Source organism: Podarcis gaigeae (genome assembly GCF_964106915.1).
Source record: "Podarcis gaigeae genome assembly, chromosome: 15".
Lineage (NCBI taxonomy): Eukaryota > Metazoa > Chordata > Lepidosauria > Squamata > Lacertidae > Podarcis > Podarcis gaigeae.
This window is the reverse complement of record NC_139692.1, coordinates 16,726,691-16,748,045: the sequence shown is the minus strand read 5'-3', so window position 1 is coordinate 16,748,045 and position 21,355 is coordinate 16,726,691. Positions and strand designations below refer to the sequence as shown.

At 45.7% G+C, this 21,355-nt stretch overlaps 3 protein-coding genes across 14 annotated transcripts; 2 read left to right on the top strand and 1 right to left on the bottom strand.

Annotated features, from left to right (window-relative positions):
• Nucleotides 1-835: 835 nt before the first annotated feature.
• On the top strand, nucleotides 836-14,871 carry SLC37A4 (solute carrier family 37 member 4). 12 transcript variants are annotated; one of them, XM_083713903.1, is made up of 11 exons: nucleotides 836-1,090; nucleotides 4,082-4,198; nucleotides 6,367-6,821; nucleotides 7,733-7,965; nucleotides 9,386-9,629; nucleotides 9,883-10,041; nucleotides 11,165-11,250; nucleotides 11,416-11,529; nucleotides 12,269-12,334; nucleotides 13,349-13,487; nucleotides 13,571-14,871. In XM_083713903.1, the coding sequence occupies exons 3-11, from the start codon at nucleotides 6,674-6,676 to the stop codon at nucleotides 13,735-13,737; spliced, it is 1,356 nt and encodes a 451-aa protein (XP_083570029.1). In that variant the 5' UTR covers nucleotides 836-1,090; nucleotides 4,082-4,198; nucleotides 6,367-6,673; the 3' UTR covers nucleotides 13,738-14,871. The 12 variants fall into 12 exon arrangements, with proteins under 12 accessions (XP_083570029.1, XP_083570031.1, XP_083570034.1 ...); XM_083713904.1 differs by lacking the exon at nucleotides 836-1,090 and adding an exon at nucleotides 1,117-1,196; XM_083713905.1 differs by lacking the exon at nucleotides 4,082-4,198.
• On the bottom strand, nucleotides 13,879-18,813 carry TRAPPC4 (trafficking protein particle complex subunit 4). The gene is made up of 5 exons (XM_083713916.1): nucleotides 18,632-18,813; nucleotides 17,361-17,535; nucleotides 17,137-17,240; nucleotides 16,092-16,218; nucleotides 13,879-15,421 (listed from the first exon to the last, which is right to left on the bottom strand). The coding sequence occupies exons 1-5, from the start codon at nucleotides 18,804-18,806 to the stop codon at nucleotides 15,343-15,345; spliced, it is 660 nt and encodes a 219-aa protein (XP_083570042.1). The 5' UTR covers nucleotides 18,807-18,813; the 3' UTR covers nucleotides 13,879-15,342.
• Nucleotides 18,814-18,859: 46 nt separating this feature from the next.
• RPS25 (ribosomal protein S25) lies at nucleotides 18,860-21,033 on the top strand. Its single transcript, XM_083713918.1, has 5 exons — nucleotides 18,860-18,992; nucleotides 19,110-19,205; nucleotides 20,121-20,304; nucleotides 20,776-20,873; nucleotides 20,977-21,033. Exons 1-4 carry the CDS (start codon nucleotides 18,990-18,992, stop codon nucleotides 20,868-20,870), a joined length of 378 nt encoding a protein of 125 aa, XP_083570044.1. The 5' UTR covers nucleotides 18,860-18,989; the 3' UTR covers nucleotides 20,871-20,873; nucleotides 20,977-21,033.
• Nucleotides 21,034-21,355: the final 322 nt, after the last annotated feature.

The window sequence follows — 21,355 nt, the reverse complement described above, 5'->3', positions numbered from 1 at the left end:
TCACTCTTTTTAAATGGAAGAATAAAAATTGGTGGAACCTACACTGGCTACCCTCTCAAACAGATGGATCCTAAAGTGCTACCTACTACCTGCTGCAGTGATGGATTTCTAAAAGGTGAGGGGCTGCCTGTTTGGTAATCCCTAACCCATCCAGGCCTCCTGTGTGGGCAGTGAGAATTGGCCATGGTGCCTAAGTGCAGTTTTTCTTTCCTCTCGCTTCCTTCCCCTTCATATTGGTGGATGCATTCTAGAGCTTGGGTAGTCAATTGTGGTGCCCTCCAGGTGTTAGGCCCCTATTCTTTTAAGCCCGAATGGCTTAAGCCCAAAGGCAGTCCAACAACATCTGATGACCACCATATTGGCTACCTTTACTTGTGTGATTTTTTTCTTGTCCCTGAACCTCTTTTTAGTTTGGAATCCTGTCTCATGTTAAGCCCCCACTATATAAAAGGGTGTTGGATTTTTTCCTAAACTTTAAATACTCCTAGCATGAAGCCAGGGCCTTGTTTGGTGTGGTGCTTGATGCCTTCAGTTGGGGTTTCATTTTTGACAGGAAGGACAGGGAGGCTGTTGCCTTGGTGACCATTCCACTGTGGAAGTTGCTGGCCAAGGGGGGGAAATCAGCACTCTTTTATTTTTATTTTATTTTATTTATGGCCTCCTTCAGCTTCTCCTCAAGGTGCTTCCTACTTAAAATGCTTTCAGCGCAGCCTTGGGCTGCCTCAAAAGGCGCAGCCCTTTCTCGTCATTACTTTTTGGCGGGAAAAGTGATTCAAACTTGGAAGGCCGCGCAGGTCTTTCAGTAGGGGGAAGTGCGCGTGCGCTGCAGCTTGGCTTGGGACGTGAGGTCGACGGGAAAACAGGTAAAGGAGGCCAAACACGGATGGCGACCCTGCTTAGAAAGGGAAGCGTTGCCATAGAGAATTCTGCGCGCGAGAGGCAGGGATTGGCCGGAAGCTCTTACCTGTCGACACGGACAATATGGATTGGAGGAGCTCGGAGAGTGGCGTGCCCCTTGCTCAATAGCCGAGGAGAATGCTTTCCGCAAGGCGGAGCTTCAAGCTGCGGGTCGCTGAGGAGCCACTATCAGGTTAGCCCACTTTTCCTGCGGCTGGTGCAGAGGAACCACCGCGGCCGGTTGGTGGGTTGGCGGCGGCGAATGGTCCACGTCCGGCTTGGGCAAGCGCCCTTGAATTGTATGGGCCCAAGGTGCCCGGGCCGACGTTGATGGGCGCCCGGAGGCCTTTGGGAGCGGGAGGGAGCGTCTGCGGCGAGCGTGATAAAAGTTTCTTCCTGCGACCTTTGCTTCCCTTGTTGTGTAGATCTATACTAAAAGGTTACCGCTGTCGCGCCGCTATCCTCTCGGAGGGTGAAGGGATGGCGCTCCCCTGGGGCAGGTGGGCTCCTCGCGCTGCCTGAACCCATCCCCAGGCGGGAGGAATGGAATGCGAATAGTCTCCGCCCGGGGTCGGGGGACCCGTCCGGTCTCCTGACTGCCTCTGCACCTTCAATTGCCTTTCCTGTCTGGCTCCGTATGGGGTACGTGCCAGGCACCCCCACAAACACCCGAGACAGACTCAAGATGCTGCCGTTTCTCGATTTAGCCCCATCTCTGCCTAGACCACGTCACGCGGGAAGGTGTTTTATATTACGTGGCATTAAAATTCGTTATTGTTTTAGCCTAAATAGCCTTTGGCACCTCAAAATATTTGACTCACGATGTTTGTATTTCTTTTAATACTGATTTCAGCACTGTACTTTTTAAAATTGTTGTCATACTTCCCGCAACCACATGATGAAAAGGGGGTAAGAAATTGGATAATATTTGGGTTGCAGCTCCTAATATATACAGTGCAGCTCCTAATATATAGCGCTGTTCTCCAATCCCAAACTTTTTAAATTCAAACATCCGCTTAAAGTATACAGAATTATCTCAGGCTAAAGTTGAACTGTTAACTCCACCATAACTATTGCCTCCCTCCCCTTATTATTTATTAAATTAAACTTACTAGTCACTTGTAACCCAAAGCGTCTCTCAGAATGTAGGTTGGAATATATATGTGTGTGTATGACAATGGCACACAGAAATACATAAATACATTACATCATATACTACATTAATATTACATACAGTACAGCATATTAGGAAAACACACAAACCCCCATTTTTGGCATCTGTCTCTCAAGAGACAATGAAAGAGTGCACCATCAGAGGTAAAGTCAAACAGTTGGAGAGTTACAGCACCTGTTGTGGCTGTAGAAACCCAATATGAGAGAGACATGTTTTATTGCAGGTGGGGTAAATGAAGGCATCTGGTTTTGCTGCTGCAGATGCCTCACAGCGTTTCATGACCTGACACTCTCCAGGCACTGCAGTTGTCTGCAAGGGTTTCCATATGGCGAGGTTAATGTCAACCCTCATTAATATTTTAATGTTCCATTATTTTAATTGTTGTGTTTTATTTTTGTTTTTAAGTTTGTAATCATTCATCTTGTTTTTATTATTGCTTGTAAGCCGCTCTGAGCCCGGCCTTGGCTGGGGAGGGCGGGGTATAAATAAAAAATTATTATTATTATTATTATGTCACATTTGCAGACATCTTTGTAATGCAGAATTGGTCTGCCAGTGCCAACCTAGTGCCTGAAAGCAAGCTCCTCCAAAAGCACATCCTTGGGGATCCTGTTCTACTTAGGAAGAGACACTAATAGACAGCTGTTCACACAGAGTTGTCTTCATTATAAAATGTAATGTAAAGTATCCTGTAACACAGTCTTAGTTTTAGATAGTGGTGTAACAAGTGACTAGATAAAAGTTTTACTCTGAAAAAGTGTACATATTAGCATTAGCCCTTGGCACAGTCCTCCAGCTTGGCTGACTGCCCATTGCCGGCAGTTACCCAATTGTAAAGTTATCTCTGTTAATTATTCTTTGGCCTAAATTCAGTAGAGGGAAAGCTCCGCTGACTTCATCAGACTTGTATCAGAACCATTTTGATGGACTTTCCTTTATTGATTTTGCATGCTTGTTTCCAAGCCCTTTTAGGCTCTAGAAAGTCATACTGTTTAAGTAAGATATGGGATCTCCTTCAGAGGGCTGTGAAAAACTGGGATAAATGTGACCATGCTCTTACCACTCAGGACAAATGTCTGCAAACTGCTTCACCGTGTCCCAGGAATAAGCCCTTCTAAAAAGCAAGTAGCTGGGGAAATTTAGCTCAAACACAGAGCAATAGCTTTCTGCTGCAACCCTGGACTTTATGTGAAGTTTAAAGGAGTTCTTGTTAAGGACCCTTGAAATTGCAGGACTCTGTAGCCCATTTATAATTTTAGGTGGTCCCACATCTGTGCGGGGAGTCTGAGTCCTGCCTTGTCCATTTCAACTTCATTCTACTTTGCTCTCTACTAGTTCTCTACTAGCTCACTTTTCAATACAAAATTTATCCTTTTGTTCCAAAGTCCCTGTGAGAGGACACAAAAATGGCAGCAAACTACAGTAGTGCTGTCTAGCAACACTGCAGTGAAATTATCACATGTCAAAGCAGATTTTAAATCTCTGAATGAGATTTAGTCTTGGAACTCCTTAAAAGAAGCAAGGAAACTTTTTTAAAAGTGGGGGGGGGAGACATTTTTCAGCTCATGGACAATTGTTTTGCAGAGAGAACATATCAATGGTGCCCAGAGCAGGAGGCAAAAAGTGTGTAGAACAACAGCCGTAACTCTTAGGTCTGTACAAGAGGCTACATTCCAGCAGCCAGCCACAAGTTACCCATCCTTTCATCCATGCTAGCAAAAGGCATTATCACAGTTCAGCGACACATTCCAACCACACAAAAGCACTTAAGAAGGGTACAGAGCTGAACCAGTTAGGAGAGTGGCATGATGGCTGGGTAGAAAGGCTTGGAGGGTTGCATTTGGCTCAGCTCAGATTCCCCATGCTGTCTTGGGGGACTTTTACTTTGCCCCATGGCATATGTGCTATGGAGTGCCACAAGAGTGTTTCATTCTTTCTGTTGCTTAAGAAGAAATTTGCAGAGCAGTTGCTAATATGCTGTTTACACTCAGCTCTATCCTTTTCATACAGGATTCATGTGAGACAGGATGTTCTGAGCAGGGAAATTGCAGTCTGCCATGGACCAGACAAATGCTAATAAACTTAACAGTAATAAGAAGAGGGCCAGTTCATCTAATCAACCGCATGGTGGGTGTTTCATTTTCTCATCCATTCCTCCTACTGTAATAGTTTGCACCTTGGGGATGTCTCAGTTTGATGCAGCCTTATGCTGGAAGCCCAGATGGCATCTAGCACAAGCTTTTCAGCAACTTGGGCTGATTCACCTCCTGCACCTGGTAATCATTGTCTGTGACCTGGTAACATCTAACTTGGGTTACTGCAACGCTTCTAGGAGCTGCCTTTGAAGACTACACATAAACTGATGCAAAATGTGACAACTAAATTTATTGACTGGAACGCACTGCATGGAATTGTGTCTGCATGTCTGTCTAAAACTTACTTTTCTGTTTTCATGGAATAATGATGGGTGAGATTACTCTAGTGCTTGGGGTACCTGTTTTTTGCAGCCCTGGTTCTGTTGTGGCAAAGGACAGGCTGTTGAGCAAGTAGAGCTGGCCAAGAAACTAGCATGTTTATCAAATCCACAGAAGCACAGCATGCGTAACTTTAGGAACCCTAGTCTGGTGAGCAGAGTGCCCTAAGGTACCTGAAAGGAAATAACAGAGACAAAGCCTAAACTTTTCCAGAAAAAGGAAGCGTTAATTATGATAAAAGGCAAATGGCAAGCAAACTTATGGAAGGTTTTCCTCTTATGGGCAGTCCCTTTAACATGGGATATACAGTGGTACCTCGGGTTAAGTACTTAATTCGTTCCGGAGGTCCGTTCTTAACCTGAAACTGTTCTTAACCTGAAGCACCACTTTAGCTAATGGGGCCTCCTGCTGCTGCCGCGCCGCTGCTGCACAATTTCTGTTCTCATCCTGAAGCAAAGTTTTTAACCCGAAGTACTATTTCTGGGTTAGTGGAGTCTGTAACCTGAAGCGTATGTAACCTGAGGTACCACTGTATTAAGATATGGCATGCCCCAACAATCTAATCTTCCAGATGTGTGCTTAAGATCTTTCTATCTGCCCAAGCCTTTTCTGACTGAACTTTTCTGTTGTCATTCATATCAACATACATTTTATACTTATCCTTGTTTTTTGTACACCACCCTGATATTTTATAATGTGAGTGCTTTATAAATAATTAAAAACGGGGAGAAAGCTTAAAGGGAGATGGAGGGCAAAGGTGGACACAAACAGAAAAAGATGTTTCAATGTTTCTGCCAAGCTATATGGGGCAGGTAAAACAGGGCTGAGTCGAAAGCGGGTTTGCAAGCACAGCTGATCAGTCCTGTGCATATGGGCTTTCAAATCCCAAGAGTAAGCTGATTGTCTGGTCTTATGAAGCACTGTTTATGGGACTGTGTTAGTACTTTTCTGGTTGTGCCTTTGCCTGCATGGTTTGATTTCAAACAGTGTGGGCAAAAGCAGTTCATCTAGTGCTTTAAATTGTTTTGGATTTTAATTTTATGCTGCCTTTCTGTATTTTATGCTTTTATTTTTGTGCTTTTACATTTATACGCCTTGATTTTTGTATTTTTGCTCTACATTTAGAAGCTTCCTTAGGAATTTTGATAAATTGAAAGGCAGAATAAAAGTCTTCCAAATTAATAAGCTTGGTGGTCCACCCTGGAAATACAGTAGAGGGAAGTGTTTGGTTTTTAATTCACTTGCAGTATCAGGGCCATCACTCAGTGGTAGAGCCTCTGCCTTGCATTCAAAAAGTCCCAGGTTCAACCCACAGCAGTCTGAGGTAGGGCTGGAAGATACCCCCTGCCAAAACCTAGAGAGATTCTTGCTGCCTGTCCGTGTTGACAATACTGAGCTAGATGGACCCATGATCTGACTCTGTAAGGCAGTCTGCCTATGTTCCTGCCAATACAAGAGACAGCCTTCTTGCCTTCCTGATTTTGACAGAGCAATCCATCAGTGTCTGCGACTGCAGGATAATGTCTTTATAGCTTTGCAACTTCTTTTGGGAGCAAGACTCTTTTCCTAGGAAGGGTGGTGCTAGGTAGACTGCCCAGCCCATAGGCAGCTTGCTTCTGCAGCAGGACTTAGTTCCTATCAAAGATTATGTTGTAGACCTGATTGAGGAAGGCATTGATTCCCCCCCCCCCTTTACTCCATCGTGCTATTTGAGTTCAGGGGTCAGAGTGTAGTGGGAGTGAGGAAACCCTTGTTAATCTTTCTACTCAGAAGACAGCTCTGTTTATCCCAGGCTAGCGTCTCTTGTTTGTTTCACTGTAGGTGGATGGATTTATACTGAACAGTGTGTCCAGCCATGTTCCCGGAGTTAATTATTCTCCAGAAGGTGGCCGTGAGCAGAAAAGAGAGCAACAGCGAACTCCAGCAAACCTCCGGGCTCAGCAGAAACCCTGGCAAGCGCCTGCCGCTCAAGTGCTCTGACAGCTGCTGGTTCCCTGCCTCTCTCTCTTCTTTCTAGCACATTGGTGCTGCCACCCCTCTTCTCACATTTACTGTAAACTGGGATCTAAAGGCAGAACTGCTACAGGCACCTTCTCTCCGTCCTTAGAGGCACAGCTCTGAAATCGCAATGGCAGGAAAGGGCTACGGCTATTATCGGGTGGTGATATTCACTGCCATGTTCATTGGCTACACCCTGTACTATTTCAACCGAAAAACATTCTCGTTTGTGATGCCTTCAATCATGGAAGAGATAAGCCTCGACAAAGATGACTTGGGTAAGAGCTTTCTTCTTGGAGGGAGATGGTGCATGCAGAACATGTTTGTGGTGCTCAAAAAACTTTATCCTGAAAATATTTTCTGGAGATTTTGGGGGACTTCCTTCTTTTGTGCTTAGGGATTCAATTAGAATTCAGCTGTTGCTTTGCCAAGGAAGTTCTCTTTGGAAGGAGGCCAGGCACTTGGAGGCCAGTTTGAAGTTTTGGGACTGATGTTGAAAGGCTGCTAGTTGGGCTTCTCTGAGTACTTGCATTTTCTTTCATTTCCAGATAAAGGCTGTCATTGTTGTTTTGCCTGTAATCTGCCCCCTTAATGTCCACTGTGAAGAATTGCATCACTTCTTAACCTGATGTTACAGTAGTGCTAGTATTTATTTGTTCTTACGCTATGGTAAGCCCAATGCACTGTAGTTAAAACTATATTAATAATAATAGGAGAGCAGGCTCCCGCCCCAAGGCGCTTACAATCAATAATCCAACAAAGGAAAGGAAGCAGAGGCAGAGGCAGGAAAGGCATAAAAGTACATAATGTTTATTTCCAGTATGAGTACTTAGAGTTATTTTCACTAGGATATGGTGACTAAAGGATTATGCCAGACAAAGGGTCTGTGGACAATTGTTTACCCACAAGCTACAATAGATCAGTCTAAAGCCTGAGCAATATATTCCCAGTTTGCCTAGAGAAGGACAAACATGGCCTTTCCTGAATGTAGACTTAAGCTTGAGATAATAGATAGAAGGGCATCAGAATCTATAGAGCCTCTGTGCCGTATATCTAATCCTAATACTGGCTAGCATTTTGCTTGGTTTAAGTACTACTGTCAACAAGGCTGAAGAGTTCATTTGTGACCAAGTTCCTTTGGCATAACATGAGCATGGCATACCTATCTTTGGGTTCTCATCCAATACAGGTCTCATCACCAGCAGCCAGTCCGCAGCTTACGCCATTAGCAAGTTCATTAGTGGGGTCCTTTCTGACCAAATGAGTGCCCGATGGCTTTTTTCCTCTGGCCTCCTGTTGGTGGGCTTAGTCAATGTGGTCTTCTCTTGGAGCTCTACCGTCACCGTCTTCGCAGGGTTGTGGTTCCTCAATGGGCTGGCCCAGGGCCTAGGGTGGCCCCCATGTGGAAAAGTACTGCGCAAGGTAAGTCTGTGTGTGTGTGTTTGTTTGGTTGTTGTTGTTGTTGTTGTGTGTGTGTGTGTAGGGCATGCTGCTGCTTCCTGAGATGTTCCTATCAGCAAGTTTCCAGCAGGGGGCCCTGTGCCAAGAGAGCAATCAGTCGAAATCCATTCTCCAGGGCAATGGAAGCTGAGAGCTGCAGGTGGCAGCAAGCGGTTCTGGTAGCTTTTGTTTAGTGACTGTTTCTGTTGCTGCTGGTCATTAATGCCAGAACCTCACTTGCTGTTTTCCTGTCCCAGGCTACAGAGATAGAGGCCTTGCCACTTCTCTCCGCTCCCAATAGGTGCCATGCTTCTGGTGAGCTTTGACTTGGCAGCGGTGGTGGGAACTATCAATCACAACCCATATCATATTTCACTTCGAGATATTCTTGGGCAGCTGGCACCCCTGTTGCCCCCAGCAGCAGCAGCAGCCTGCCCAGACTGCCTAAAATATGATCAAATGACGCTGAGCAAGTGGGCCTTGCAGTGGAAAGTGTTTTCTGTGTTGGGCTAGGCATTCTGTACCCAGGAAGAGCTGGTGCGCAAGCAGCATAAAGAAGTAAGAAGAGCACTGTCAATCAAATCAAAGGCTCACCTTGTTCAGCACCTGGTTTCCTATAGTAAGCAACCAGCCACCTCTTGGGGACATACAGTAAGCTGGACAGGAAGGCAAGAGCTGTTGTTCTCCAGCAAACAGAGGAAGAGGATGCCTCTGATTCAGATGGCAGCATATATGCCTCATAACCAGTAGCCTTTGATAGTGCAACATACAAAAGGAGAAGGGGAAGCTCTCTGGAGTCCTGGCAGTAACATACAACCCCCATTGCAGAAAGATTGGGGGCTGCAAGTGTTTCTGGGAGCAGTAAACCCCCTTATTCAAATCTGTAAAATAAAGGAAGATTATTGTGAAGTGTTTTTGACCAAGAGGCCACTCCAGCTCCTTTTGTCCCACCTTCAGCCTGTGCAGAAGCCTCTGTCCCTCTCCCATTCCAGGCAGCCCTTTGCTTATTAGCTGTGCAAGACCCTCTGCTTTTTTGAGCTGCCCTTGGTTATGCCCTTTTTATCTATCTCCTGTTATTTTTGAGAGGTTGTTCAGACTTAATTGATTGTATCCTGTTTCATTTTCTGCTGATGTATTTTTTATACTGTAAACTGCTTTGGGAGCCCTTCAGCTGAAAGGTTTTGGGAACTGTGTTTCAAGAGGGGCAGTTTGAGATGCAACTTGGGGGACTGGTTTGCGTCCCATTGGTGACTCCAGCAAAATTTTGGCCATCATTGTTCATGACCAGCCTGGAGGCTTACGGAGCGGAGTTCTAAAGTCACGTGAGCCTTCCGTATGCATGCCGGGCCCTGGAATGGGGACCTGCCCCAACTCATGTCCTTTCTCTCTCCCTTCTGTGTAGTGGTTTGAACCTTCCCAGTTTGGGACTTGGTGGGCCATCCTCTCCACCAGCATGAACCTGGCAGGAGGGCTGGGCCCTATTGTGGCTGCTCTGATGGCGCTGAGCTATGACTGGCGCACAACTCTGGCCCTTTCCGGCTCTGTGTGTGTGGTCGCCTCCTTTGTGTGCCTGCTCCTGATTAAGAATGAGCCCTCGGACGTGGGACTGCCCAACATTGAGCCTGGGCCCAAGAAAGGGAAAAAGGGTGAGTGTCTGGGAGGTGAGAACTGGCTGAGGTGGGACAAAACAGCAGAACTGCCTGATATGACCTACTTTTGACCAAGCTGCAAAGTGGAAGGTGTGGAATCTGGTAGGGCAGGTAGCCCTGACAGGGGATTATAAGAGTCAGCCCATGGAAGCCTCCAGTGAGGATCAATGGGAAGCCATGAAATTCTCCAGTACAGTCAAACTTTTATGAGAGCTTAGCTCAAGCTCAAGTAATGGTTTCTTCCTTGTAGGCTCCTCGGCAAATGACAGCACACTGGCTGAGCTGCTGCTTTCTCCATACCTCTGGGTCCTGTCTACCGGCTATCTGGTTGTCTTTGGTGTGAAGACATGCTGTACAGACTGGGGGCAGCTATTTCTCATCCAGGAAAGAGGACAGTCTGCACTTGTGGGTATGAGACACCAGCCCCAGCCTAATGTTGTGTTTTCCAGAGCTAGTCAAATCCTTGTGGCAGGCAATTAACCCTACCCTTGAAAATGTAAAAGAGTTAATTGTGTGCCAATGTCAGTTGGGAGTTACCAACATGATTCGCTTGAGGGCTGCCTCTGAGCCCTATCACTGCCCCCTTCACCGTGAGGAGGTGAGAGATGGTACCTTTTCCCTACCTTGAAAAGCAAAGAGAGGTGAGAGGAAATTGCAGCTCTGTGTGCTTCTCCTTTTGCTGCTATATTGTGGTTTTCAAGACTCAGATCAGCAGGTAAACAGAAAGAGAAACAGAATAGGGGGAAGGGTTGGAGGGAAAGGGGGCTGATCTGGGAGGTAGGTGCAGGGGTCAGAGAAAAGAGAGTTTGATCTAGAAAATGAATTCTCTTGAAATGGTTTAAGTTTGGTTTTTCCCCCCACAGGCTCACTACCACCACCAAATCACAGGTCATATCTGTCTCCATTGACAGATTTGTAAAAACTACAGACGCAATGTTTTTCGTTGCTGCCATGATGCAAAAACATGGATCGAAGACATGGATCTTTGTGGATCCTCGTTATTTTAACAGGATCTTTTCAAAACCACCATAAATCATAGATCAGATCACCTCTGGATTGTTTTTTTTTTTTTTCATTCTGTGTAAAAATCACAAAGATCAATGAGAATCCATTGCTTGATTCAATGTTTTTGAAGTACTGGAAAGCACTGGATCTTATTTTTCCAGTGTACCCCTCCCTCATTTGTCTGAGGAGAAATAGTGACACAGGTGAGAGAAGAAACTAGAAAGGGTTGAGCCCACACACACCCCTTGCAAAATTTCAAATATGCACACAGGCCTAAAAAGATTGGTGCCCCATGTTCTAACCTGCTACTGGCCATTCTCAATGCCAAATATTGTTTGTTTCCTGAAATACTTCATGGTGGAAAAATATCTGAGAAACTGCTTTCAGCTGAGAAGTGTTAGTGCAGCAGGCAAGAAACTGTTGGCCTGGCAAATCCCTCATTTCCATGTTCTACAAGGAAGCAGAATTCCCATGTGCAGATTCTCCTTCTAGTGTAAGCTGGCTTCTATTTGTTGTATACCCTGTAGGAAGTTCCTACATGAGCGCCTTGGAAGTTGGGGGCCTGGTTGGCAGCATTGCAGCTGGCTATCTTTCAGACCAAGCAGTGGCACGGGTAAGTCACCCTGTCTCAGCTACTCCTGGATGTCTGTTTCAGGCAGCCTTCCAAGGCAGTTGGTGATTGGCAGTATGGACATAGGTAAAGGAGGGGCTTGGCGAGGCACAGGTACTGCTGAGGTTGTTGGCCGTTTTAACACAAGGGCATCTTCATGTCTTCCAGGTGGGCCTGTCAAATTATGGGAACCCTCGACACAAACTTCTTCTCACTATGATGGCAGGCATGTCGGCTTCTATGTACCTCTTTCGGGTCACAGTCACAGCCAGCTCTCCTAAGGTAAGCCATACAAAAGCAGTTTGTTGCCACAGCTCAAGTTAGGTGAGACAGATACAGTTCAGACAGAAAGCTGATTTACAGCATCACAATGTGATAGAGGAAAGGACAAAACTGTTCCCATGCGCAAGCAAGGACTATTTCCTTATTGCAAGACCTGATCGGCTCACAGCATCACCTGCTTCCGGAGTACTTACTGGGCATGTAACTCTCTTGACTCCTTATGCTTTTTAGTAAACAGTAGCATATCCCAGGAGAAGGATTTCCACAATTGAAATGAAGTTTAACTTCTGGGGCATATGTGACGTTCTTTGGCTTTAGATCCCTTAGAGTGAAAGTTTCTTGGGACCCTTCCTTTCTGGGCTTTTTACATTCACAGTCCCACCTATTGAAGCTATAAATTTTGCGGCTTCGCCAGCTTTGCTCTGCCTTAGAGAAGCAGTCAAGGGAATTCCCCAGTTCCAAGCAGAGCATCACACGAGCCGATGCGGGGTATTGCCATTAATGGCAGAAGTAGGACCCTGTGGTCCTTTAATTCCCATCAGCCTTAGCCAGCATGAGCAATGGCCAAGGATGATGGGAGTTGTAGTCCAACAACCTGTGTATGGCCACAGGCCCCGATCATTGATGTACAGCATTGAAGGTGGTGGTGGTGTTTCTGAATGGCAGGCTTTACAGTTATTGCAATGCCTTTTTCTTCTCTCTTTGCAACTTGCTCATTTTTTCCTTCTTTCTCTCTCAGGAAAGCGACTATTGGATTCTAGCCCTCCATCCTCTTTCTAACCTTGTGGGCTTAACAGAACACGAGGTCTATATTCTGCTTTATCTTTATCCTGCCTTAGCTTCCCATATCTTGCTTCTCTGCTGTTATTCTGTGGGGTTTAGAACCTTGAAGGAATGCAATAAACGTCTAAAAGAAACCAAAGCATTGTCTGTTCATGCTGTCAGCTGCTTCACACATCTGTCTCCTAACACGTGCACTTCATAGGTAGCAGCTTTGGAGCATCTGCCTATGGCAAAAGGGTAAAAGTAGCTTCTGGGATGCTTAGGGCAGGAGTAGGCAACCTAAGGCCCGGAGGCCAGATGTGGCCCAATCGCCTTCTCAATCCAGCCCACGGACGATCTGGGAATCAGCGTGTTTTTACATGAGTAGAATCTGTCCTTTTATTTAAAACGCATCTCTGGGTTATTTGTGGGGCCTTCCTGGTGTTTTTACATGAGTAGAATGTGTGCTTTTATTTAAAATGCATCTCTGGGTTATTTGTGGGGCATAGAAATTCATTCATATATTTTTTCAAAATATAGTCCAGCCCACCACATGGTCTGAGGGACGGTGGACTGGCCCACAGCTGAAAAAGGTTGCTGACCCCTGGTTTAGGGAGACATGATATAATCCTCTGATTGTACTGATAGATAATATTGCCCTAGACATGTTATCAGACCAGTGTGCTAAAGGTTTTCATTTTTACAGTGATATATATTTTAAGGACAGTTTCTGGGGTACTGTTGGAATTTGTGCATCTGCAAACAGTGATTTTAAAGCCCTTACTGACATCTAACCCCATCAAATGCTCTTGCACAACCTTTACTTTCTATAGAAACTGTTGCTCATGTTCGTTGTTAATCTAATTAACCAGATTGCTAACCAACAGTTCCCCTTGACTCCAGAAAAATGGAACTAAAGCTCTCACAAGTATATTATATTTCTTAAGTGTAGTCTGAAACACTACCGCGTAGACAGAGATCCAGGTAGCAAGCTGTAGGGTAGTTGGAATTTTATTACCCCCATATTCTGACTTTCTTTTTGGCCTTGTTTTGTTAGTTATGGATCCTGCTGTTAGGAGCTATCTTTGGATTTTGCTCTTATGGGCCGATTGCATTGTTTGGAGTAATAGCCAATGAGAGTGCGCCGTCAAACCTGTGTGGAACTTCTCACGCCATTGTTGCACTAATGGCAAATGGTGAGTTTAGTCCTTCCAGAAATTGAGGATGGCAACACATTCTCTCCCCCTGCCCTCAAGTGACCTTTTCTTTTCTTTTTCAGTTGGAGGGTTCCTGGCTGGGCTACCTTTCAGTACCATCGCCAAACACTACAGCTGGGGAACAGCCTTCTGGGTAGCAGAAATTACCTGCACGGTCAGCACAGTAGTGTTTTTCTTCTTGAGGAACATCCGCACCAAGATGGGCCGTGTACCAAAGAAGGCTGACTAAAGCAGAGCGGTGGATTGGCTGTTGGAGGAGCCTCCCACTGCAACCATGGGTTTTAAAAAAGTACTCCAACAACTATTAGATCAAGGCAGAACTAAGCTTTGACAGTGTATCCTGAACCCAGGGTAAAGTTTTCTGTTTAAAAAAAAAAATCACTTTGCTGCCACCTATTTTTGTTCCTTAAAATGGGAACGGCCAGAATGGTTTGGACCTAATGGACCAAACCCTATTCTGCTTCTCCCTGGCAAAGGCAAGATTTGGCAGCTCCACCTGTATTAGCCTCCTGATGATCTCACTGGCAGCCTGCACTTCTTACAAATGTGTTGTAAGCAAGCAGCGTCAGGACTCATTTTCACTGCCTGGAGAGGGAGGTGTCACTTTTCTACCTCCATCACCTACAGAACACTTCTCTTGTGTATTTGTGCTTAATTATTCCCTTGATTTCTTCACCTTCCAACATTCAGTTAATTCCGAGAACTCTCTTCTCAAACAGTCTGTGGTTCATTGGGGTGTAACTGAATTGGAGACATTCACAAGAGGGAAGGCTTCATTCCTTAATCTTAGTATTTGGGGCTGTAGCTAGGCAAGGATGGACAGGCATGTGTACCTTACAAAGCATATAGACATGCAAACCTCAGAACTGGGCCCAAATGTGACTACCCAAGACTCTTTCATCTGGTCCCCTGGATTCTTCCCCAGACCCCATCCTTACATTGTTTTCATTTTGCAGAATGTGTTCTTGAACTCTTGTAATGCTTCTTCCTTACATGGATGGAAGAGAGAAGGGGATGTGTGTGTGTAGAAACTAGTCTGCTGTACAAAAGTTAAATTTACATGAGTTATCCTTCTGCTTTTGCCTCTGGCTCTGTCTTCTACTGGCATGTTGCCAGCAAGGGAATGCAGCCCTCAGACTGATGTAAATAGATACATGATAATGAGGAATGTAGCATTTTGCAGTTTGCACTGATTAGAACTTCCCTGGACACTTCTGCAGACATTTTAGGGGCCTCTAACTATAATTGCCATGAGGAGCTGATAATGCAGACTAAAAATGGACAGTTTTGTGTGAAACTGGATTCCAGATCTTGTTCATTGTTATGGAGTGTACACCGACGGCAATAAAGTAGAATTAACCTATGTTTCTGTGCAGAGGCCTCTTCCTAAATAGTATTACTCCACTAGGCCCATAGAGATTTGCAATTTGGTTCAGGCTCTTACCCTCCCCGGATGCTGAATGCCAGATAATTCATTCCCAGCTCAAGAATCAAGTCCTTCCTCTTCCTTTAAGGAATGCTTTATTTACATTTGCAAACATACAGTGCTTCGGTTATAAATTAAAAGAATACATTGCAGCAGATATATATGTACATGCACTACTCTTGAAGGAATGGTGTAGCTCTAATGTTTCCTTTCAGGCTGCCAGCCAGCTTCCTTCAGCAACAGCCAAGATTCAGCACCAACCACATCCACTCAACAGCAATACTCCCTGTTCTGTGCTCTGGAATTGCAGTCAAGGTGGCTACGAACAGATGGTTGGTCATCTGTCTGACTCGCATTTTAGTTGTTATTGAAAAGTCCACTGGGTGACTGAAGTGGGATAAATCCACCCTACAATCCTGGCCCAAAAGGCCCCGCTTTCTCTGCTACCTCTAGCGCAAGCTTCAAGTTCTGATCAAAGAGCTCACATCTGAAATGGTGAAACAAACACAAGAGAACTAGAACATAACCACACTGGAGCAGGTTTAGAACAGTAAGTCACCCATTTTCCATTTTATTCTCAGTCTGGGATGAATGTCTGAAAGAAGTGCAACTGTGTGATTCAGCATTAGCAAGGTATGAAATACCATGTCAATGCAGCCTGAAGATCAACCATGGGGAGCCTCTAGATGTTGTTAGACTACTCCCATCAGTCCCAGCAAACATGACCCGTAGTCAGGGATGATGGGAGCTGGAAGGCCCTTACAGGCTTCCAGGTCCTGTTGTAGATGCTTCTGTTTGCTCTCCTTGATAAGCTTAACTTCTTGAATCAACACTGGCACTGTGGAAAATGCCCCCCAGGCATGAAGTATTCAGTAACATGTCTCAGTGTGAGGGCCTATAACAAACTGGAGGTATGCAGACTTACTAGCCCTCGTACACTATCTAATGTAACGCTACCTATCTATTGTGATCACACTCCACAGTTGTTCATGGGATTTGCCAGCATCCCAGGTAATAAACTGAGGGGTTCAGGAGCCAGGAGGGCTTTTCTCTCTTGTAATACTCATGTACATTGATTTCTAAACATATGGTGGGGGGAATCAATTTTAGTAAAGGAAGGGTTTGTTTTAGTGTGAGAATGTGCATTTGATCTCTACCTGATTGGCATCTCCAAGGAGTAGAAAGGATTTTTCAGAGCAAAGTCTGAATAAATCTCATAAATCTTGCGCAGAAGGGAATCTATTCCAGACTGCCGTGGATCAGCAAGCACCACAAATTTTATCCCTGAGGATATGAAAAACAGAGTTAGAGCATGCCACATCCAAAGCAACACATACAACTGGCTTGAGTGATTTTAAAAGGCACAAAAAGGTTCATTCCTTGTCATTCTTCCTCAGTAAAGGCCCTGCAAGGCAAAGGCAGATATCAAATGCCAGATACCAGGCAGATGGAACAGCAAAGCAAGAGAAAGTTACCTATTAGCTACCAAGGTTTTGTTGGTTTTAAAGCCCTACACAACTAGGGACCAGGATAGCTAGCAAGCTCCCAAGGACACCCTGCAAGTCGTTCCACCATCACTGGATTGCCACTTGGTAATGCGGAAACAGGCCTCAGTGATGGCTCCCACCTTTTGCAATGCCTTACCTTGGGAAATTTATGGAGACAGTAATGATATTTAACTGCCTCTTAAAACATCTGTTTACCCAAGCTTCGTTGGACTCCTGACTCTTACACTTTTAATTCTATTTTGTGATACATACTTTTGTTTTTAGGTAACTTAACTGATTGGGAGTTTTTTTGTTGCTTTTTATAAGCTACTACTACTTATTATTATTAATAATAATTACATTTGTATAATGCTCTACACCTGAAAATGAACAGCAGTTCACAACATAAAATTGCAAAATAAAATTATAAGAACACAAGATTAATAATAATAATAATAAACTCCCTGGGGGGAGACGATTATTAAATTAAGCGGTATGAACATTTTATTTTTTTATAAACCACTTGTGATTTTTATATAGTGAAGTATACATAATAGTTATTAAACATTTGTCTTTTACCACTTCTACACAAAGAGTAGCACTTCTAGGAACATCCTCACTGAATGTCGCTGCAGAACTTTACTTGCTCAAGTGGGGACTGCTGTCCATACTAACTAAAGGTCAAGAAATGCAGATATTATAAAAGAAGCAATACCTGTTAGAGTCTGAAAACAGTGTAGCTTGAAAGTGTCGGTCTCTAGCATTTCAATTCCAGAACTCCCCTGCTCGGGAGACAGTTGGGACCCAATTGCAAACAACCTGCACATAAAACAGAGCCCCAAATTGTACCAATTGATAAAGTGCCTTGCCTATATCAAAACCAATCAACCCCTCTCCCTTTTCTGAGTTGTGGCAAACATCTCAGCCACCCCGACTCACGAGTGGAACATGGAGGCCAGCATGAGCTTCTCATTGGATGACAGTCTGGGGCGACCAAAGCGGATTGACACTGGGTAGTTGGCTGGGTTGCCCAGGAACTCCAGCACATCCCTGCCGTCACCAGTGTACCTTCCGTTGACATCAATGCCATTGATGGCAAGCACAGCATGGCCCACTGCAAAGAAGGGAAGAGGCAGTCATCACTCAATACCCCCTTCTCACCCGGCACTGGCAAGCCTTCCTGCATCAGTAACTCCCCTGTTTCCCTCACCCTTGGGAGCTCTGCCAATCAGTGGAGTAAAGGAGCAAGAACAGCTCCAGTATACAATGTACACAATGTCATATCCTGGAGCAGAATTTGCCAGTGACATAACCTGAGATGGGTGGTGGATGTTAGGTCTGACCAGGTTCAGCTTGGGATCCCTATCTTAGGTAGGCAAAGCTTAGCCAGTGAACATCTCTGTGCCACCCTGAGATCTTTGGATTTAAGGTGGTGTGCTAAATAAACAAACAAATAAGTAAAACCTTTGGGAAGTGGTCAAAATGTTTTACTATAAATGTCACACCTGAGGCTAAAAACCCGCATAAGCAGAAATATAAATGTATTGATAATAAATTATCAATGACCATCAAAATCAGCTGCTGGAGGCAGCCACCATACCCTGCCTAATGGTAAGGGGGTCGCAAAGAGTTGCTGGTGGGACCCAGTTGTTTCCCCTCTCCACCGCAAAAAAGCCCAATTCCCTGATCCTTTGTGAGCCACCCTTTGCCAGAGGAGCCTAATAAAGTGGACATGGTTCAGATGTGCGCTGCCACCGAAGCTTTTTCAGCTCAAGGGGCAGCTGTCATGGGTTCTGTCTCCCCTTCAATGTCCAAAGGCAGCGGAGGCACCAGAAAATAATAAAAATAAAATAATAACAATAACAATTTATAAATTGTTTCCCCAGCCACTCTGGGCGACTTCCAACAAAACACTAAAATACAATAACCTATTAAATATTCAAAGCTTTCCTAAACAGGGCTGCCTTCAGATGTCTTCTAAAAGTTTGGTAGTTATTTTTCTCTTTGACATCTGGTGGGAGGGCGTTCCACAGGGCGGGTGCCACTACCGAGAAATAAAAAATTCGCGGGTAGGTGGGGGGAAGGCAGAGTGGGGAAAGTATACTTATGCGGGGGGGGGGGCGTGTTAACGAAATGGGGGGGGCTCCGCCTGTGTCGAAAGGGCCCAGCCCCCGGGGCCGCTCCTTTGCCGGCTGCTTCCCTCCCCTCACCGCGGATGCCGTCGCGCTGCCCGAAGGAGACGAGGACATGCTCGTCGTGCGGGCGCAGCACTAGCTCGAGCGGGAAGCTGAAGGTCTTCTCGGTCTCGGACCTCGGCGCGTAGTGGTCCAGCTGGTAGATGAGCCCTCCGGCCTTGTTCACCACATACACGCTGAAGATGGCCATCGCGGCTTCCGTCTGACGTCACGCCGCTCCCGCCCAGCTCCCTTGCCTGAGCAATCTCTTCCGGTACCGCCCCGGAAGGGACCCTCGGCTACGGGGTTTCCCGGGCTGCCCACACAGGCGCCTTCCTTTCTGGCCGGAAATCGCTGAGGGAGAAGCAGCGACTGTAGCCGCTCCGACTACACCATGGTAGGCCCCGAAATGCGGGGTGGGGGGTGACTAGGCCGCTACTCGCTCTCTGTCTCTCGCTCCCTGCTGCGGTTGTCCTTCTCCTCATCGCTTTCCTCTCCCTTTTTCTCCCCGCAGCCGCCAAAGGACGATAAGAAGAAGAAGGACGCGGGCAAGTCGGCCAAGAAGGACAAGGACCCCGTCAACAAGTCCGGCGGAAAAGCCAAGAAGAAGGTGAGCCTGGGAGGGTCGTCAGAGTGGGAGCGGCGCGGAGCCGCCGTGCTCTTCTCCAGAGGCGCGTGCACGGAGGAGCCCCTCCCCTCCTCCTTGGCACTAACGTGCCGCGTGCTCCGAAAAGGCACGTGGAGGACTGGGCCGGGCCCGCCTTGCGGAGTGGTCTGTACCACATCGGGGGGCGGGCGAAGGGCCGCGCTTTTGAATGGTCTCGCGGGCTTTTTCAATAAATAACGAGGTTTTCCTTACTGCCCGATGTGCCGGAGAGCCGTCGGTATCTTCAAGCACCGCAGCCTGAAGTGGTATATCGTCTCCTCTTGCAACGTATATACAAGTGCAAGAAGTTATAGTGGTGGAAGTAGTCTCTGTGAAGCAATGTTGTAGGCATATAGAGATGGCTACATAAATTTTGTTCAAAATGGTGCTGATTTTTTTTCCTGTATCGCTTTCCAAAGGGTAGTCTGCTTCTGTGTTGGCAGATAGGAGCACTTGCAGATGGGAAAGGAACCTGTGGAATTGTATATAGCAGTGTTTGCCTACCTTAAGATTTGATGGTGAACTCATGGGACATTGTGGTGATGAGGACTTGGATTCAAATTCATACCTTGATGTGTGGGAAAATAGGAAGGAGACAGAACCATATACAACACCTTCAGCCTCTTGGGGGAAGGATGGGATATAGAAATATAATACAGTTGGTGCTCTCCAGCATTTTGGACCACAAGCCCATAAGCTGCAGCTAACGGGAGATGAAGGGCCAAAGTAACTGGAAGACACCAGGTTGGCAGACTGGTGTATGCACATCCTTAAAACCTTACCAGTATGAAGCCCTCAGCACCTTTACTCTTGAGTAAATCTGTGTCATTTGGGCTTTTAAAGCTTTAACTGCTCCCCCCCCTTTTCTTTCTTGAGCAGAAGTGGTCCAAAGGGAAAGTAAGAGACAAGTTGAACAACCTTGTTCTCTTTGACAAAGCTACTTACGACAAGCTGTGCAAGGAGGTGCCAAACTACAAACTCATCACACCTGCTGTGGTCTCTGAAAGGCTGAAGATTCGAGGCTCCTTGGCTAGAGCTGCGCTCCAGGAGCTTCTCAGCAAAGGTAACAACATAGCAAAATTTAGTGCCTCAGTGGAAAGGGCTGCCTGTGGCTACTTAAACCAAGGGTAGCCAACATGGCATTCTCTGGATGTTTATTAGACTACAGCTCCCATCATCCCTTATCATTGGCTACCCTTAGCTTAAATTAAGGTGTTTGGGGGTCACTTGATAGCAGCCCTACTTATCTCATGAATGTTGGAGTCTGTCTCTCATTTGATTGGCAGTGGCAGAGTAGGGTGCTAAACTGACTGGTAGCTGGCAACTGTTGTCAGTGCTGCATGCATGAATACAGAATATCCCTAGGAGTACAACTCTGGTATTTATTACAAAAGCCTCTACCTTAATTGTGAGCACTGTGATGAACAAGTTACAACTCCACAGATTTATTTTTGTACGTATAGGAAGTTGGTTGGTATGTTGCTTTTAAAAGCTCTGCTGTTCTTCATATTGAACTGAACTGTCCTTTTGCCAGGTCTAATCAAACTGGTGTCCAAGCACAGAGCCCAGGTCATCTATACCCGAAACACCAAGGGGGGTGATGCACCAGCTGCTGGGGAGGACGCATAAAAGGTGAGCTGCTTCTCAGTGCTGGCTGTATGGCTTGGTGGAATTCTATCATGGCAGTTATTTAACAGGCAAATGATTCTAATTAATTTATCTGTTTGTTTTGCAGGTTCTTGGGAGGTTTTTAGACTCTGTAAATGACTAAAATAAAATAATTTGGACTGAAGTCTTGTGTGGTTTTCTGCTCAGTGGAGTTAAGTACAGCTCTGTTTCTAATAGTCAGGGACCATAGGCAATCAGTCATTGAAAAGCCTTTACTCACTTTCATACCAGGCTGCCTGGCAAGTGCATGGCTATGTACTTAAAAAATTATGCCCCGGGCCCAGGACATAAAACATACAGATACTACCACCCAGTCTTTGTTCTTACTGTGCCAATGAGGCTATCATGGGAGCTACTTATAAACAGGCTTCAGGTCTCCTTATAACAGCATAGATTATTAGATCCTAGTGGAGGGATAAATGACTCCCAGCTGTCCAGATTTAAAG

Excerpts from the sequence above, each read along its gene's own strand:
- RPS25 (XM_083713918.1), top strand. Across the intron at positions 19,206-20,120 it reads GCGGAAAAGCCAAGAAGAAG|AAGTGGTCCAAAGGGAAAGT; the intron begins GTGAGCCTGGGA and ends TTTCTTGAGCAG. Across the intron at positions 20,305-20,775 it reads CCAGGAGCTTCTCAGCAAAG|GTCTAATCAAACTGGTGTCC; the intron begins GTAACAACATAG and ends TCCTTTTGCCAG.
- SLC37A4 (XM_083713905.1), top strand. The coding sequence starts at position 6,674 with ATGGCAGGAAAGGGCTACGGCTATTATCGGGTGGTGATATTCACTGCC. Across the intron at positions 7,966-9,385 it reads GTGGAAAAGTACTGCGCAAG|TGGTTTGAACCTTCCCAGTT; the intron begins GTAAGTCTGTGT and ends CCTTCTGTGTAG. Across the intron at positions 10,042-11,164 it reads AGGACAGTCTGCACTTGTGG|GAAGTTCCTACATGAGCGCC; the intron begins GTATGAGACACC and ends TATACCCTGTAG.
- TRAPPC4 (XM_083713916.1), bottom strand. The coding sequence starts at position 18,806 with ATGGCCATCTTCAGCGTGTATGTGGTGAACAAGGCCGGAGGGCTCATC. Across the intron at positions 16,219-17,136 it reads CTGTTTTCAGACTCTAACAG|GGATAAAATTTGTGGTGCTT; the intron begins GTATTGCTTCTT and ends TCATATCCTCAG. Across the intron at positions 15,422-16,091 it reads TCCTTGGAGATGCCAATCAG|ATGTGAGCTCTTTGATCAGA; the intron begins GTAGAGATCAAA and ends TCACCATTTCAG.